Source organism: Sorex araneus, chromosome 4 (assembly GCF_027595985.1).
Source record: "Sorex araneus isolate mSorAra2 chromosome 4, mSorAra2.pri, whole genome shotgun sequence".
In the NCBI taxonomy this organism is placed as follows: domain Eukaryota; kingdom Metazoa; phylum Chordata; class Mammalia; order Eulipotyphla; family Soricidae; genus Sorex; species Sorex araneus.
The window spans coordinates 142,318,355-142,334,764 of NC_073305.1; the positions used below are offsets into that span (position 1 = coordinate 142,318,355).

Genomic DNA, 16,410 nt, shown 5'->3' on the forward strand with positions numbered 1-16,410 from the left:
AACGTCCAAGGATAGCTAAAACAATTCTTGGGAAAAAGATGATGGGAGGCATCACCATCCCCAACCTCAAACTTTACTATAAAGCAGTAACAATTAAAACAGCATGGTACTGGAACAAAGGCAGAGCCGTAGACCAATGGAACAGGGTGGAATATCCCTACACACAACCCCAAATGTATGACCATCTAATCTTTGATAAGGGAGCAAGAGAAGTGAAGTGGAGCAAGGAAAGCCTCTTTAACAAATGGTGCTGGCACAACTGGACAACCACATGCAAAAAAATGGGTTTAGACCTTGACCTGACACCATGCACAAAAGTCAGATCAAAATGGATTAAAGACCTCAACATTAGACCACAAACCATAAGGTACATTGAAGACAAGGTCGGCGAAACCCTCCACGATATTGAAGATAAGGGTATCTTCAAAGGTGACACGGAACTAAGCAATCTAGTAAAAACAGAGATCAACAAATGGGACTACATTAAACTAAAAAGCTTCTGCACCGCAAGAGATACAGTGACCAGAATACAAAGACTATCCACAGAATGGGAAAGGATATTTACACAATACCCATCAGATAAGGGGTTGATATCAATGGTATATAAAGCACTGGTTGAGCTCTACAAGAAGAAAACATCCAACCCCATCAAAAAATGGGGCAAAGAAATGAACAGAAACTTTACCAAGGAAGAAATACGAATGGCCAAAAGGCACATGAAAAAGTGCTCTACATCACTAATCATCAGAGAGATGCAGATCAAAACAACCATGAGATACCACCTCACACCACAGAGACTAGCACACATCCAAAAGAACAAAAGCAACCGCTGTTGGAGAGGATGTGGGGAGAAAGGGACCCTTCTTCACTGCTGGTGGGAATGCCGACTGGTTCAGCCCTTCTGGAAAACAATTTGGACGACTCTCAAAAAATTAGATATTGAATTCCCATTTGACCCAGCAATACCACTGCTGGGAATATATCCCAGAGAATCAAAAAAGTTCAATCGAAACAACATCTGCACATGTATGTTCATCGCAGCACTGTTTACAATAGCCAGAATCTGGAAAAAACCCGAATGCCCCAGAATGGATGACTGGTTGAGGAAACTTTGGTACATCTATACAATGGAATACTATGCAGCTGTTAGAAAAAAGGAGGTCAAGAATTTTGTAGTTAAGTGGATGGGCATGAAAAGTTTCATGCTGAGTGAAATGAGTCAGAAAGAGAGAGACAGACATAGAAAGATTGCACTCATCTATGGTATATAGAATAACAGAGTGGGAGACTAACACCCAAGAACTGTAGAAATAAGTACCAGGAGGTTGACTCCATGGCTTCGAGGCTGGCCTCACGTTCCGGGGAAAGGTCAACTCAGAGAAGCGATCACCAACTACATTGCAGTCGAAGGCCATGTGGGGGAAGGGAGTTGCGGGCTGAATGAGGGCTAGAGACTGAGCACAGCGGCCACTCAACACCTTTGTTGCAAACCACAACAGCTAATTAGAGAGAGAAAGCAGAAGGGAATGCCTTGCCACAGTGGCAGGGTGGGGTGGGGGGGAGATGGGATTGGGGAGGGTGGGAGGGACACTGGGTTTACGGGTGGTGGAGAATGGGCACTGGTGAAGGGATGGGTTCCCAAACTTTGTATGAGGGAAGTGTGAGCACAGAAGTGTATAAATCTGTAACTGTACCCTCACGGTGATTCTCTAATTAAAAATAAATAAATTAAAAAAAAAATAAAAAAATAAATATTGAATGTAATCAAAGTAAAGTGAAAGTAAAGTGAAATTTACCAGTTACATATGCGGGGTGGGGGGCTGGGGAGGTGGGGGGAAGAGGGGAGGTATATCGTCATTCTTGGTGGTGGAATATGTGCACTGGTAAAGGGATGGGTGTTTGAGCATTGTATAACTGAGACTTTAACCTGAACGCTTTGTAACTTTCCACATGGTGAATTAATAAAAGAATTAAAAATAAATAAAAAAGAAAAAAAGAAAAAAAAGAAAAAATTATCAAAAATCATGATTTATTTTCTCATTTCAGAGATTTTCTGATCTGACAAATAGCAATATTTTATGAAAAAATAAGTCACTATAGTTTTTTCCACTAAAATTTATAACTAAACTTGAATACATTTTAAATGTTTCAGACTTTCAGATGTAACGTCTAAACAAATAGTTTCCCTTCACACTTTATAAACATTTTACTCTTATAAATTAAGAGTAGGTTCAAGAAACTGCAACTGTAAGTCAAATCAATGTTTGAGAAAAAATATGTCCAGAGATCTCAAAAAATATGGAAAACATTACCATTATTATTTTTATAGCATATAGAATCTAATAATTATCTACTTTATAATAATTTTCCATATCATTTAATATATTTTCCCAATTAGAAGACATAAAATATAACAATTTTATAGATAACACTTAAAAAAACACAGTGAAAGAATAAATAGGCCTCTTGATAAACTATGGTATTTGGAATTCATGCTATCTTATGGGATATGAAATCTTATATATAGGAGATTCAAAATACATGATTTATAAGCAAATGGAAATAAACTATTTTAAGTTCTAGTGCCCTGCTCTCATATTCCTGGTTGGTTAATAAACTTGTTAAATCTCATGCCTAATTCAATATTTCAATATTTCTGTGGATATACATATTAAGTTGATATTAACTTCACAACTAGCTATCCTGTGGCATTTTGTTGTTCTTCATTTTTTCCGTCTGTATTTTTTGTCATCTAGTTTTTTCAGAAATGTTATTCCTATTTCCGTCACACTGTCACCTTTTAGTCGGTCTTGCAAGAATGTAACATCAGCAGCCAAATGAACCTAGAAAAGAAAGAGAGAGGAGTGGGAGTCAGGCTTGTATCATTGGGGATTTAAAAACCAAAAATCTCTAAATTTTTCTTTTTCTTTTTCAGTTCTATTTATTCCACAATGAATTGACTTTTGTTATAATAAAATCCAAAAAGAGCTTGTTCTGTGGTTGAGGAACCCACTCTCCAGAGATGTTTGACTGTGGTTTAGCCTCACATTGTGAGTCTATAGAGAAGGGTGGGATAGTTTAGACCCAACTCTGATGATTCTGGGATAAATCCAAAGACGTGGATTCAATTTTTCTTATACTGTTACATCTCAGAGAGGAACACAAATTCCTGATTCAAATATTTCTTAGCTCCAGTGTACCTTGCCAAGCAGAACTTCCAAAAATAGATGGATTCTTAAGCAATTCTGCTCAAAGTAACTTGCTATATATCATTGTGCCATTATTTAAACAACATAATCACTTATTCTAAAAACCTTTATAGCTCTGAGAGCTTTGAAACACTATTAAGTAAATAAATTATAAATATAAAATTAAAGATTGAAATTACAGACATGAATATTTTATACCTCTTTCCTCTCTGAGGCATTTCCAATTTCTTAGATGTCAAAGTACCCTTAGGTACTATTCATTAAAATGTATTCACATAAGAGCAGCATAGGATTGCTGAACAATCCTCAATAGAACATCTATCCAACTGTTGTTAGGATAAGTTATCAAACTATTATTGGGGTGAATAAGATAAATCAGTGAAAACTCCTAGTCAAAGTGAATTAGTAACATTGTCTAGATCTAGCACACAACTTGTTTTACTGAATTGCATCTTCTATCTCACTAAGAATTCTTTCTGGATCTTGGTGTGCCAGGTTACTTACTTGCAAAAGGTGTAAAAAACATGTCTCTGTGTTACAACCTAGTAGAAGGATGCAAACTGCACTTTGAAATACAGTAATTAAATTATTCTTAGTGTTTTTTTCATATAAGGTCTTTTACTGTCATTGTCAAAACTTTAATAGAAAATTATTTAAAATAACAAGGAGACTATGTCAAAGCAGTTTGGCTATTTGGGACTGCAAATATCAGATCACTGTATCACTGTATCACTGTCATCCCATTGTTCATCGATTTACTTTAGTGGGCACCAGTAACGTCTTTATTCCTCCCAGCCCTGAGATTTTAGCAGCCTCTCCTTACTCTTCTTTCCTAACAATTGGAGGCTTTTTCAGGGTCAGGGAAATGAGACCTATTGTCACTGTTTTTGGCATATCAAATACGCCACCATACCTTTATTCTTGTAGATCTCTATCATCTATCAACATCTATGTCATCTGTAGTTGTATTTAAACTATATCTTTCTTCTGGAAAAGGTTGTGTGTTGGAGTTTAATCCATATATATATATATATATATATATATATATATATGTACCAGGCTCTGCCCTTGTGGGCGGGATACTCTTGGTAATTTGCCAGGGCTCTCTGAAAGGCATATATATATATATGTATATATATATATACACACATATATATCATATCTATCTATCTATCTATCTATCTATATATATCAGATAGATCTTAGAAATGGTGGTGCTTGTGCTATGCTGAATAATACCTATCTTATCTAGCAGTAGTGAGGAGGGCTCATTCAACATATTTAGTCGAGGTTTATTCATGAAAATAAAAGACATCTTTATCCCATTTATTCTTCCTTTTCCTTGGGGCTTGAAGGGAGGATTCCTACTTGAAGCCCAGGAAGCCCTGGGGCCCTTTAGCAATTGTCAGCCCATTTGGCTGGAGGTTCAAAGGAAGAACCTGAAGATGCAATGGTTTCTCATCAGTGCTGGGGATTATCTGGATTGTACCAGGCAGTGCTGGAGGACGGGTACTGGAGCCTCCAAGGCTGGACCCCAACAGTACCATGCGGTGCGAGGAATCAAACCAGGGTGGGCTGCATCAAGTCATGCACCTTTATTGCTGTACTATGCCTCAGTTCCTTTTGATCCTATTTTTTACTTGATTTTAAGGGTTCGTCCTTTTGCTCAAAAGTTTCCAAAACTTTTCCTTTTTTGATTCTATGATCATTAATTATAAATATGGTAGAGTGGGAGCATAAAGCATTTGTGTTAATAGTACATTATTTTTGTCATTTACTTTTTTTGGATTATGTACTATTATATCCCTCTCCTAAGTTTCATAAATGAAAAAAATATGTGTATGCTTCATTATAGAGTAACTGAACACATCTAACTTTTTATTTTTATCTGGTCCTACCATTCTTATGCTAAGATTGATCATAAAAACTAAATTCTGAAAAACTTAGACTTTGTTCACTCATCTGTCTTTTTAAGCTATCCCTGGTTCGTTAGTCTTTGACAGATTTTCTTTTCTCTGCTTTCCCAAAACAGTTTTTTATCAAGGTCTTCTGCTGCTCTTGATCTTAAGAAACATTCTTGGAATTTCACTCCCTTTTGTTTCTATAACTACATTTTCCCTTGTTATTTTTCCTGATTATTCTTTTTAGTATCTTGTGCAACCTGTATATTCTCTATTTAACCTACTCATGTTTTATTACTTCCTGGGACTCCATCTGTGACTTATTTTTCTTCTTTTTTTTATTAGGCATTTTTTAGTTCTCTTAGTATCTTTCAGTCTACATTTTCATGGTTTTTAAATATGAATAATAATTGTTTAGTGAATTTCATGGTGTGTGTGTATGTGTGTTAGACATCTCAATCTTAGAAACTTACAAATCAAACTTTTATTTTGTTTCTCCCTACCTCTAGTATACTTTTCCAGGTTTCTCTTTTGGTTTATAGTACAACCATTCCTAAATGTCCAGGAACCTAAAATAAAGTGGAATGCTTTCCTCAATCTTCTTTTTTTCAGTCAACTGATAAGCCATTTAATTACATATTTTACTTTTTAATATTCAAATTTGTCTGCTTTTCTCCTAACACAATTTTTTTTTGGTTTTAGTCGAGTGAACTGTCATCAGCATCCTAATTTCTCTGTCTCTCTCTCTCCATCCAACTTTGTCCCATCCCCTGTATTTATACCTTTTTATTTGGACATAGAAATTTAATTTCTAAAACACAAATTTAAAAATATTATTCACATTAATAAAATTACAATGTATTTCTCTATTGATTCCACTAAAATATCCATGATCTTGGAGCTAGAGAGATAGTATAGTGGGTAGGGTGATTGCTTTGCAATAGCTGACCCTCCTTCAATCCGCAGTATGCCATATGGTTTCCTAAGCACCACCAGGAGAAATTTCTTAGTTCAGAGCCAGGAGTTATGCCTTTGCATCTCCAAGGTGTACCCCCACTCCAAAAATATCCTATATTCTAAAGTTTGTCATATGACTCTTTCCCTTACTCTTACCTTGTTTTTTTTTTTTTAAGCAGACTTCAATGAAAACAGATGTAAACTTATTTGTTGCTTATTTTTGTTTTGGGGGGCTCTCAGGTTGTTGTCAGTGGCTATTCCCAGCTCTGTGTTAGGGAGTTGCTTCTGGCAGTGCTTGGAGAGCCATCTGTGGTGCTAGGCATAAAAGTGGGTCTCTCTCATGAAAGATATGTGCTCAACCTACTGAGATATCTCTCTGGACCAAGAACACAAGCTTTCTGTTTCATGACAATCTTTGTTTTAATTTACATTGACATCATATTAAATAGCTTTTCTGTTTTTTTATGGAACATCCTAAGAGTTTTCTTTAAAAGAATATTTTTTTGTGAAACAAAGTTAAAGTATTACTTCTCCAAAAAACCTTTTTCAAAAGCACATATTGTTGAGGAGGATAATAAATTGAAATAAATTTAAGGTCCTTGTTCCTTGAATTCTTCTTGTGCCTTTGGATAGGCTGCTCTTTTAACTTGAAATATTACTTTCCTTCACTTCCTTTATCACAAGGTTCAATATTATGTTTATCTTTCAAATGTAAGCTCAGAGCTTCTCTCACAGGTTTTCTCTGCCACTTTTAAACCACTAAAGGCTCTTACATCCTTTAGTTATGCTTTATACTTGATATATCTTAAAGATTCTTGAAGGGAGCAACTGGCTTATTTATCTCTGTTACTAGTGAGCTTAACTCCTAAGAGATGCTAATATTTTATTTTAGTTCAATAAATGAGTAATTCAGGTGTCAAAACCAGTCTCTAAAATGGTCCACATGGGGCTGAAGAGATCATACAGGCAGTAAAGTGCTTGCCTTGCATGTTGCTGACCTGGATTTGACTCCCAGAACCCCACCTGGTCTCCTGAGCACCTCCAGAAGTAATTCCTGGGTGCAAAGTCAGGAGTAATCCCTGAGGATCACTGGGTGTGGCCCCCAAAACCTAAATAAATAAATACAAATAAAATGATCAGCAAAGATCACCTGCTTCTGCTATTTATGTCCAGAGGGAGTCCCCTCCCACAATGCACCTGGGGTGGCCTGTGTGGCAACAAATTTTATGAATTTATAGCCAACTTTAAGCAAGGCACTGAAGCTGTGAAAGGCCTGAAGCCAGAACCATTTAGCTAAGCTGCCCTCAGACTGCTCAGGAAATATGTGAGAGATTAATCTTTCTAATTTTTATTGAAAATAGATCAGGTTTGTAGACACATTATATGTGTCAGGTATACAGCATTAGATACTTTGATGTGTCTATAAAAATAGGGACTATTTCATGAATTTGTGTGTTAAACTTGTGTAGAGGCCAGACCAATTTTCTCTGTATAATTCTAATTTTAATGGCTACTGAAGCAAGCACTGAGTACTTGTTGTTTGAAGATGCTACCTACTTGGAAAGTTTAGTACACAAGACCTGCTGTCAAACGTACAGGGAAAAATGAAGTGCTTTACCATTTCCAGGGCCCCTCTGATAATTCCGCAGAGTAAATTGCAGTAGCATAGAGAGGATCGCCCAGCTGGAAGCTCTTCCACAAAGTCCACCAGAGGATTCTTGTCTAGAATCAGGGAAAATTCATTTCTGCTTGAATTGTTACAAGTCACACTTGGTGTAATTCCCAAGTACATCTTGAAAGCAACCTAATATGAAGGAAAATATAGATTAAACCAGTATAGGAAAAATATCTATTAGTAGGTCACCCAAATATCCTATTCCAAACGTGCATCACAGTGATTAGCCACATAGAGATGGTCAAGAAATCTGGGTTCACACTCAAGTGTTGAAATTTACTTGCATCAGGACTTGGGCACAAGTCAACCTTTTAAATTTTTATCAACATCCTAAAGGGTTTCTTTAAAACAATTTTTTTATAAAACAGAGTTAAAATATTTTTCAAAAGTGCATATCCTTGAGAAGGAAAATTAGTTGAAATATTATTCAATTGCAACATACTAGCAACAAATTTGTCATAAGACCCTAGCAAAGGATTAATTTCTTGAATTCAAAGGGACTCAGAAATAGTAAAGGATGCATGTGAAGACCCAAAAATTCAATGTTAGGGACACTTTGGGGAAAGAAAGGATTTTACATTCCTAAGGAAATTTTACATTTCCTTCTGGGAAGGAAAGACTCAAGAAGGAGCAAGGGGTAGAGGCGGAAGGCACCAGATGAGCTATTAAGTTACTTCTTAAAAATGTCTGATATTTAACAGAACTTAAATAATTTTACTGGGGACCAAGAGAGAGTACTGGGGTTACTCTAATACTGGGGTTACTCATATATACTCTAATATAATCCTCTAATACAGGATAATAGAGGATGCTGACCCCATCTCAGGCCTGCATTTGGTCTCACCAAACACCACAAGGGGCCACTCTGTTTTAAAAACAGAGCCAGGAGTCACTCCTGAACAAGACAGGAAAGAATTTTACAATGCAGTGATGAAAGAAACCTTTGAAACTATTTCTTTTATGCCCCCTGTTTCACTAATGGGTAACTGGGATTCAGAGAAGTAAAATGACAGGCCAAAGGTATACTATCCTTAGTTTCTTAATTCCTAATCCAAGCAATTCTCTCTCACAAAGTGTATAAAATGGCAGCTTGTAGATTATTAATGGAAATATCAATTTATGTTGTCTTTTTATTTCCTTAATTTAAATTTAAGTTTTTTAAATTAAAGGCAGCATATATGAGAAATAAGAACAGCTTCCTTAAGTAATTTGTAATTAGAAATATCAAAAGGTTCCTCACTGATTCATTCATTCACTCACAGGTTGGATATTCATTGAATATGGCCTAACTAGCACAGTTCCTACAGCATGCAGTAGAAGTTCAACAACTATTTGAATAAATGATTAAATAAGTATCCATTCTATTTTTTTACCATGTTTAAACATACAACAAAATGCTAGTTTAGACATACTAACAAAAAGTTACTAAGATGTAGTTTCTTTCTGAGAAGAATTCGTAGTCAAAAAGAAACTATTAGTATTAAGTAACTACAATTGTATATGTTCTGCAAGTACAATAGTATGTATTTGGAAGCAATCCTGGAAATATTGTAAGAAAGAAACTTCCATCCTTTTTTCTAAATATTGAGTGGGTGTTTGGCAGGTAGACAAGGTAAGGGAGCAGGTATTCTAGGTAAAAGGAATATGTCATGGAGAGAAAATACTTTGAAGGGTTGAGGGGAAGTTGGCATCTGAAGTCCTGAGTGCGCTAAGGCAAATGGGATTTCTGTTTTAGAGGGATCCTGTTCTGTCAGCATGAAGGATACATTTAAGATTAAGGGAAGGATAAAGTCAAAAGCACTTCTACCAGTCAAAAAACTATTATGATGAGCTGAAAAAAAAAAATGGTGAGATCCCTTCTCATTTTGTCTTTTATTTAAAACTCAGCCAAAATACTAAAATTTGATCAGTTTAAGAGTTTATAAAATGTGACTTCCAAATTATAATCCAAGTAGCAAGAGTGGGGAAAATATTCCTCATAAAACTGTAGGCTTGGAGACGTATTTTGGCCTCCAATCAATTGGCTTTTACCCATTTATGCTAATGTTCACTTCTCTGGCTGGAAAATTCCTAGACTAGTATTTGTATGAGAATATTTTTGTGATTCTCAGGCCAAGCCACGTGGAAATAATATAAAAATGGAGGTTGTGCCACCCCTGCCTCTCTTAACTCATCATTTTCTGCACTCAACAATTTCGCATTTTAATGGCTTCATTCACACACCGAGTTAACACAAGAGTTGCACACTTTAGAGTTATCCTAAATCTCTGTTTTGACTCTAGTCTCATGGCCCAATGTCCGCCAGTAGGAGGCATTATCTGAACACAGTTGGGAAATAGTCATTCCTAGGGAATGACATTGTTTCCTTATCTGGCTGAATTCGGTCTGAGAGAGACTGTTGTTTCTGATGAAGAAAAAGCTCCACCCTTAGCCGCTGCTCCAGCTGCCTGGCTAATAAATAAGGGCAAAGCCTTTTCCCTCTGTATATCTTCAAGATGGAGGCTTTTCAGGGGATTATTAAATTCTTTGTTAACCAGAAAACTGTTATTGGCTACAGTTTCATGGCTCTGCTGACTGTGGGAAGCGAGCGACTCTTTTCTCTTGTGGCTTTTAAGTGTCCCTGCAGCACGGAGAATGTCACATATGGATTGGTTTTTCTTTTTGCTCCTGCCTGGGTGTTACTGATCTTGGGATTTTTTGTGAACAACAGGTCATGGAAACTCTTTACAGGCTGCTGTGTGAATCCCAGGAAACTCTTCCCTCGAGGTCACAACTGCCGTTTCTTCTATGTCCTTGGCCAGATCATTCTGAGTTCATTGGTGGCTCCAATGATGTGGCTTTCCGTGGCTTTGCTCAACGGGACGTTTTATGAATGTGCCATGAGTGGGACAACAAGTGCTAGCCTCCTCGAAATGATTTGCAAGAACAAGCCCAAAGAGTGCCGGGAAGAACTTTACAAAGTAAGTTGTGGCAAAACTAGCATGACAAGCTTGGATGATGAAGAACTGAAACGGTCCTTGCAAGCCCAATCTCAGGTAAGAAAGAATAAATTTTCCTTACACTCCTAGAACAGTTTTTTAGCCTGTTCTTTTAGCCAAGACTGTGTCCGAATCCTGCTAGAACATTTTGAAACAATATAAACTGGAACAGATGCAGCTGTTAAGACTCTCAGAAAAGCTTTTTAGAGGTTAGATGGCTCAGTAAAAATGCTGATTGGATTGTTGTTTCCATTTCCAGAAAAAATAATATCCTCTGGGTTATGCATTTGTAAATACTTAAGTACTTTAAAACAATCTCTCTGGGTGGACTTTGTAAATAATGCATGCCACTAACTCATAATTGAGTGTTAATGGCAGAACTGTAATTAGAAATTACGGCCTTCTATCCATTATTTATTTTCAAACTGGTTTCTCAGAAACACACATATAATATTTATCTACTAAAATATAGCTGAACCAAATGATCTAATACTTTTTAAAATTGTATGTAATAAAATTAGTGTAGTGATTCCCTTGATAGTTTCTGGCAACAGCTATCTCTATGTATGTATATTGTCAAGATTGAAAAGAAGTTCCCACATAAAGCAGAAATTGGTAGACTTTAAATAGCCTTCAGTGAAAAAGTGACCATGTTCTCTAGGGAGATTATATTCTTTCGATTTGTGCTATACAGCTGAAGAAGTTCTTACAATACTGTAGAGGCTCAAGATATGGGGGATTGTTCTGTCTAACAAAAGAAAATCATAGCTTTCTTTACCTGATTGACAGAGAAGCAGCTTGTCATAGTTCCAGATAAGTGGGCCCAAATCCATATATAGAGCCCAGCCTTAGGAAGTGACTTTTTTCCTATATCTCAGTAGTAGGAATTACATCCTTAAAACCAAAACAAGTACTAAAAGTAAATAGACACACAAGTCCACAATTTATTAAAAGAAAAGCTTTTTTTTTTTTAGCTTTTTGGGTCACACCGGCGATGCACAAGGGTTACTCCTGGCTTTACACTCAGGAATTACTCCCGGCGGTGCTCAGTGGACCATATGGGATGCTGGGACTCGAACCCGGGTCTGCCGCGTGCAAGGCAAACGCCCTACCCGCTGTGCTATTGCTCCAGCCCAAGAAAAGCTTTTTGTTTTAGAATAAAAGCACTGAAAATAGTACAAACTCATTTTTCATTAGAACTTGCCTTACGATGACATATTGAGGCAAAATCTGAATCAAGAATCATTCCAAAATAGGTCAGCAGTATATTCATATACTTTCCATAAACTGATAACCCTGAAACTGACCTCAAAAATAAAGTTTTGTTGAACTCATAAAGCACATCTCAGATGAAAACATGCTAGGTTCCCAAATGTCATCCTTCTTTTGTTGAAGGAAGGTACTAATTATGAATGTTATGATTTAATGAGTGATTTATGATACATGTCCTCAGGCACTATGCTCCATTCATTTAGTGCCAGATGCAAACAGTAATCACTGTGTGAGTCTTTCTTCTCTAAACACAGACATAAGGTAATCATGTGCATCCTGTCATAGCTGAGCCTGGGCACAGGGCTCTGTTTACTTTTCAGTAGAACAAGAAGGACCTGGGGCTGATTCCAAGGGAAGGATGCATGAGGGATGTGAACAAAGGGAGGTAGCAGTTGCTGACTGTAGTGGTTCAGACAGGGAGCAACAATAGGCAGGAATGACAGCCTGCTGGGACGTGAGGCTGATCTGGCTGTCACCCCATTGATTGCTAGAGTTCATTCAGCTCATCATGCTGGCTAGGTGGGTGACTCCTTCCTCTCTCATCACTCTGTGTGTCCTTCCCCAAGCTAAGTGCTGGCTTGAAAAGTACTGCCTCCTTGGAAGAGAAACAAATTGTTTACATGAAGCTGTACTTCCTAGTCCGAAATTCCAAACAAGTTCTCAAGAAATCGTCTGGGTAGCTCCTTAACCTTAAGAAAGCCAGAGGGGAGAAGTGACAAGAATTCAGTTTGGGATTAAATCGGACTGGTGAATGAATATTGACACCTCTGTTTATTGGCTGTGTTACCCAGAGCTTGTGGTTTGGTCCCTCTGCACTTCATTTTCTTGGAAGTTGGGGGTAGGGCACCTAATTTGGAGGGTTGCTGAGAGGTGTAGACAGTAGACATAAATAGGCTTAAAGCTACTGACACAAATGGAGAAAATTCCCAGGGTAAGAAGAAAGGGACTCCTGCATAATGGGACACCATTGAGGACTGGGGTGAGAGCAGCCTCTGTGTCTCAGTCAGTGCTAAGGTCATATAATTTGAAGGTGAGGAGATATGAAGAGGGGCAGGTAGTCTGTAACTCAAGCAGATGTGACCCAGATGATGGGCTGAGGTGTTCTTCCAGAGCTGGGTTGGGGGGAAAAGGAAGGTAAAGGATGAAGAAGACAAGATCTGAGACAGCCAACCACAAGTGATTCAAGGTAAACATGAGCACTTTCACAGGATGGTAATTGTGCCTCAGTCGTTAATCATAATGACAAAGATACTGTGAGTCAATGATGTCTTGATGTAAATGGAGATAAATTTGGAAAACAGCAGATGATATTAGCAAGCACTTACACGAACACGAGAGTCCACCTCTTCTCATTTCAGTCCTCTGAATTACCTCCCCCCTCTCAAAGTCTCTTTTTAAAATTAGGGAATTTGAGGCACAGTAAGAGGAAAGTTTATATATATATTTATATATATAGAAGTTTATATAAATATGTATATGTATATTGCTTTTTTTGGGCCACACCTGGCAATGCACAGGGTTTACTTCTGGCTTTGCACTCAGAAATTACTCCTGGCGATGCTCAGGGGACCATGTGGGATGCTGGGAATCGAACCTGGGTCAGCCGTGTACAAGGCAAACGCCCCACCTGCTGTGCTATCGCTCCAGCCCAGAAAGTTTACATTTAAACCCAAGTGGTGCCAATCCAATGTAGGCATTCATGTGACACCTGAGACTCTTCTTAATCACTCATGATCTGGACCAGGATTTGGGAAACATTTACCTCATTGGGACTTAGATGATTGTTATAACTGAAAGGATTCATTTGCAGATTCTCATTTTTTAAATTTTAAATATGCTCATCTTCTGAGTAATATTAAGAGTCACTTAACTAAAAGGTCAAGATAAAATTTGAAAGAGGTCTGTTATTTTCAAAATAAGAATAAATTGAAATTGTGAAACCTAAAGTTTAGATGATGGGTGAAGTTATTTGAAATTTTACTTTTAAATTTCATGGAGGGCATGGGGCGGGGGGGGGGGGGCGCGCATCCAGCGGAACTGGTTTGTATTTAGAAAGGTACTTATTCCTAGTTACCAAAATTCAGAATCCATAACCTCAGGGTTTGGCATGACTAGTTTTTTTCTTCAGCCCTTTTGTAGGCTTTAAGTTTTATAATTTCAGTTTCTTAGTTATGTTGGGTCTGTCTCACTTTTTATGGATAATGAGACATATTTTCAAGAGAGTCTGGTGCTCCCTGCAAACAATACAGCATGAGAAAAACAGTCTTTAACCATGTATATGCTTTTATCTGTGCCTGGAAATACAGGCTAAGGAAATAGCCATTTGCCCAAATGACCACACTTACTCCTGAACTCATTAGCCAATACCTAATACTATTTGAGGGACTGGTTTGTTAAATTGTAATATAATCTAAATTTTTACTTTTTTTCCACCTGCCTGCCTTCTTAATGATGTGAGAATAGAGATTGGGTAGTACTAATTTATTCTAATTATTAAAGCGTTACACTATATAGAGGACTGATGTTATCCCAAATATGGCAATGACATAGCATTTAGGCATACATTCTCCAGAAATACCACCCCAGCTCCTTGAGACGTAAGTGCCTTGCTTTTCCAGATCTTCAATGTTTGTTTCTTTCTAAGATCCTAGGTTGGTTCCTGATTTGTACAGCGTCATTCTTCTCTCTGCTCACCACTTGCTATGCTCGCTGTCGATCTAAAGTGAGCTACCTTCAGATGAACTTTTGGAAGACGTATGCGCAAAAGGAGAAGGAGCAGTTGGAAAATAAGTTCTTGGACTATGCCAACAAACTGAGTGAGAGAAACCTGAAAAGCTTTTTCGAAAACAAGAGACCGGATGTCTTCCCCCTCCCTACTTTTGCGGCCTGGGAGGCTGCATCACAGCTTCATTCCTTCCAAGAAAACCGGCCATTCTACAGCACGCTTCATAAAGTGGTGGAGGAAGGGCTGGAACTTAATCCTGAGGATGAGGAGACCACATTGGTCCTTGTGGGTAGTGCCCACAGCGTGTGACATGTCCACCATCACTGACTCACTGTTCTAGGGACTCTCATTTTTAGCAGCTTCTCCTGGGTCAACAGCAACTTGTGTGACTCTGGGTTTTCTCATGTTTAATGTTCTGTTAGAAGACATTAGCCAATGGGAAGCTGCTTTGCTCCCCATTGCAGACAGTGTCAGGGTGTGCTCGAACTGATGCGAAATGATTGGTGGAAGGTGGTGACAAAGGTGCTTTTCCATTGGTTGAAAGTTGGATTCAACTGCTTCAAGTTGTAAGATTTTTAAAAGTCCACACTAAGGCTCATGCAACTCTCTATAAACAATGACTGTGACATCTGGAGTAGAAGTGGTGACTTGTGAGTGAGCAATACAGACTGCCAGACCCAGTGGGTTTGTGGTATAGTCAGCCTGAGTCTTGTCCTGTATATCTATAGTATTGCTTTTCAAGTACATATGCAATTATATCATTTAAAATTAATTCCCTTGGAATCTGAAGGCTTTTGAAGAGTCCTCAGAAATTGGAAGGATACGATGTGTACAGCTCCATTTTCATGTCTCCACTGTGCACTGAAAGTGCATTACCATAGGCAGCGCTGTAGTATAAGCTTTTTATGTTATAGGTTCTTTTATCTTTGTGGACGCTTTTCTACATTAAAACACAGGCATGCATATAAATATTTATAACTGTGTACATATATACATATTAATATGTATTACTTCCGTCTGATTTCAAAATAAATTAAAATCATGTTTGAGGTTCCCTACAAATACTATGGGCCCAATGGACAATGACTATTGTGTTGAATAGGTAGGTTGATTCAGATTGGAGGTTTGGGAAAATTGTCCGAAGCAATGTTGGTATAAAAATGTTTTGTTGAGGCTAGAGAAATAGTACGGAAGATAAAACACTTGCCTTGCATATTCAATCTCCAGCATATCGTATGGTCCCACAAGCCTCACCAGGAGTAATTCCCAAGTACAGAGCCAGGAGCAAGCCCCGAGAATCACTGAGTATCACTCAAAACCAAACGAAACTTGTTTTTCAGATTTATATTTGTCAAAAGGATGTAAGTTTTGCATTCAGCTATGTAACAAATCCTTGTCATATTTAACAAATTAGACATCTCTATGATGTCTAATTTTGCATCTTTATTAAATTGTAATCAACCTGCCTTAAACCATAGAATGTCTTTCCATTTATTAAAATCTACCTTTGCTATTTTAGGAATGTATATATATACATATGTATATATATATATATATATATATATATATCCCAAGCAATGCCCAGAAAGTCCACAGAGCTCTCCCAGCAATTCTTGACCAAGCCTGAGGAGCAATGTGAGTGCCTGAGGATGCGCTGCTGCTCCAGTCCTATGGTGCTGCTCAGGCCCTGCAG

The 16,410-nt window shown here is 37.7% G+C and overlaps 2 protein-coding genes and 1 pseudogene across 2 annotated transcripts in view; 1 reads left to right on the forward strand and 2 right to left on the reverse strand.

The window, feature by feature from the left end:
* Positions 1–2,723: 2,723 nt before the first annotated feature.
* Positions 2,724–16,410, reverse strand: part of TRAPPC3L (trafficking protein particle complex subunit 3L) — a 43,155-nt gene continuing 29,468 nt past the window's right edge. Inside the window, exons 4-5 of the mRNA XM_004614009.1 lie at positions 7,686–7,871; positions 2,724–2,843 (exon numbers count right to left, since the gene is read on the reverse strand). Of these exons, the coding sequence (XP_004614066.1) occupies positions 2,724–2,843; positions 7,686–7,871 (306 nt within the window). The remainder of the gene's footprint in view (positions 2,844–7,685; positions 7,872–16,410) is intronic.
* LOC129404598 (U6 spliceosomal RNA) lies at positions 7,492–7,591 on the reverse strand (annotated as a pseudogene).
* CALHM5 (calcium homeostasis modulator family member 5) lies at positions 10,238–16,397 on the forward strand. The gene is made up of 2 exons (XM_004614008.2): positions 10,238–10,777; positions 14,637–16,397. The coding sequence occupies exons 1-2, from the start codon at positions 10,238–10,240 to the stop codon at positions 15,024–15,026; spliced, it is 930 nt and encodes a 309-aa protein (XP_004614065.1). The 3' UTR covers positions 15,027–16,397.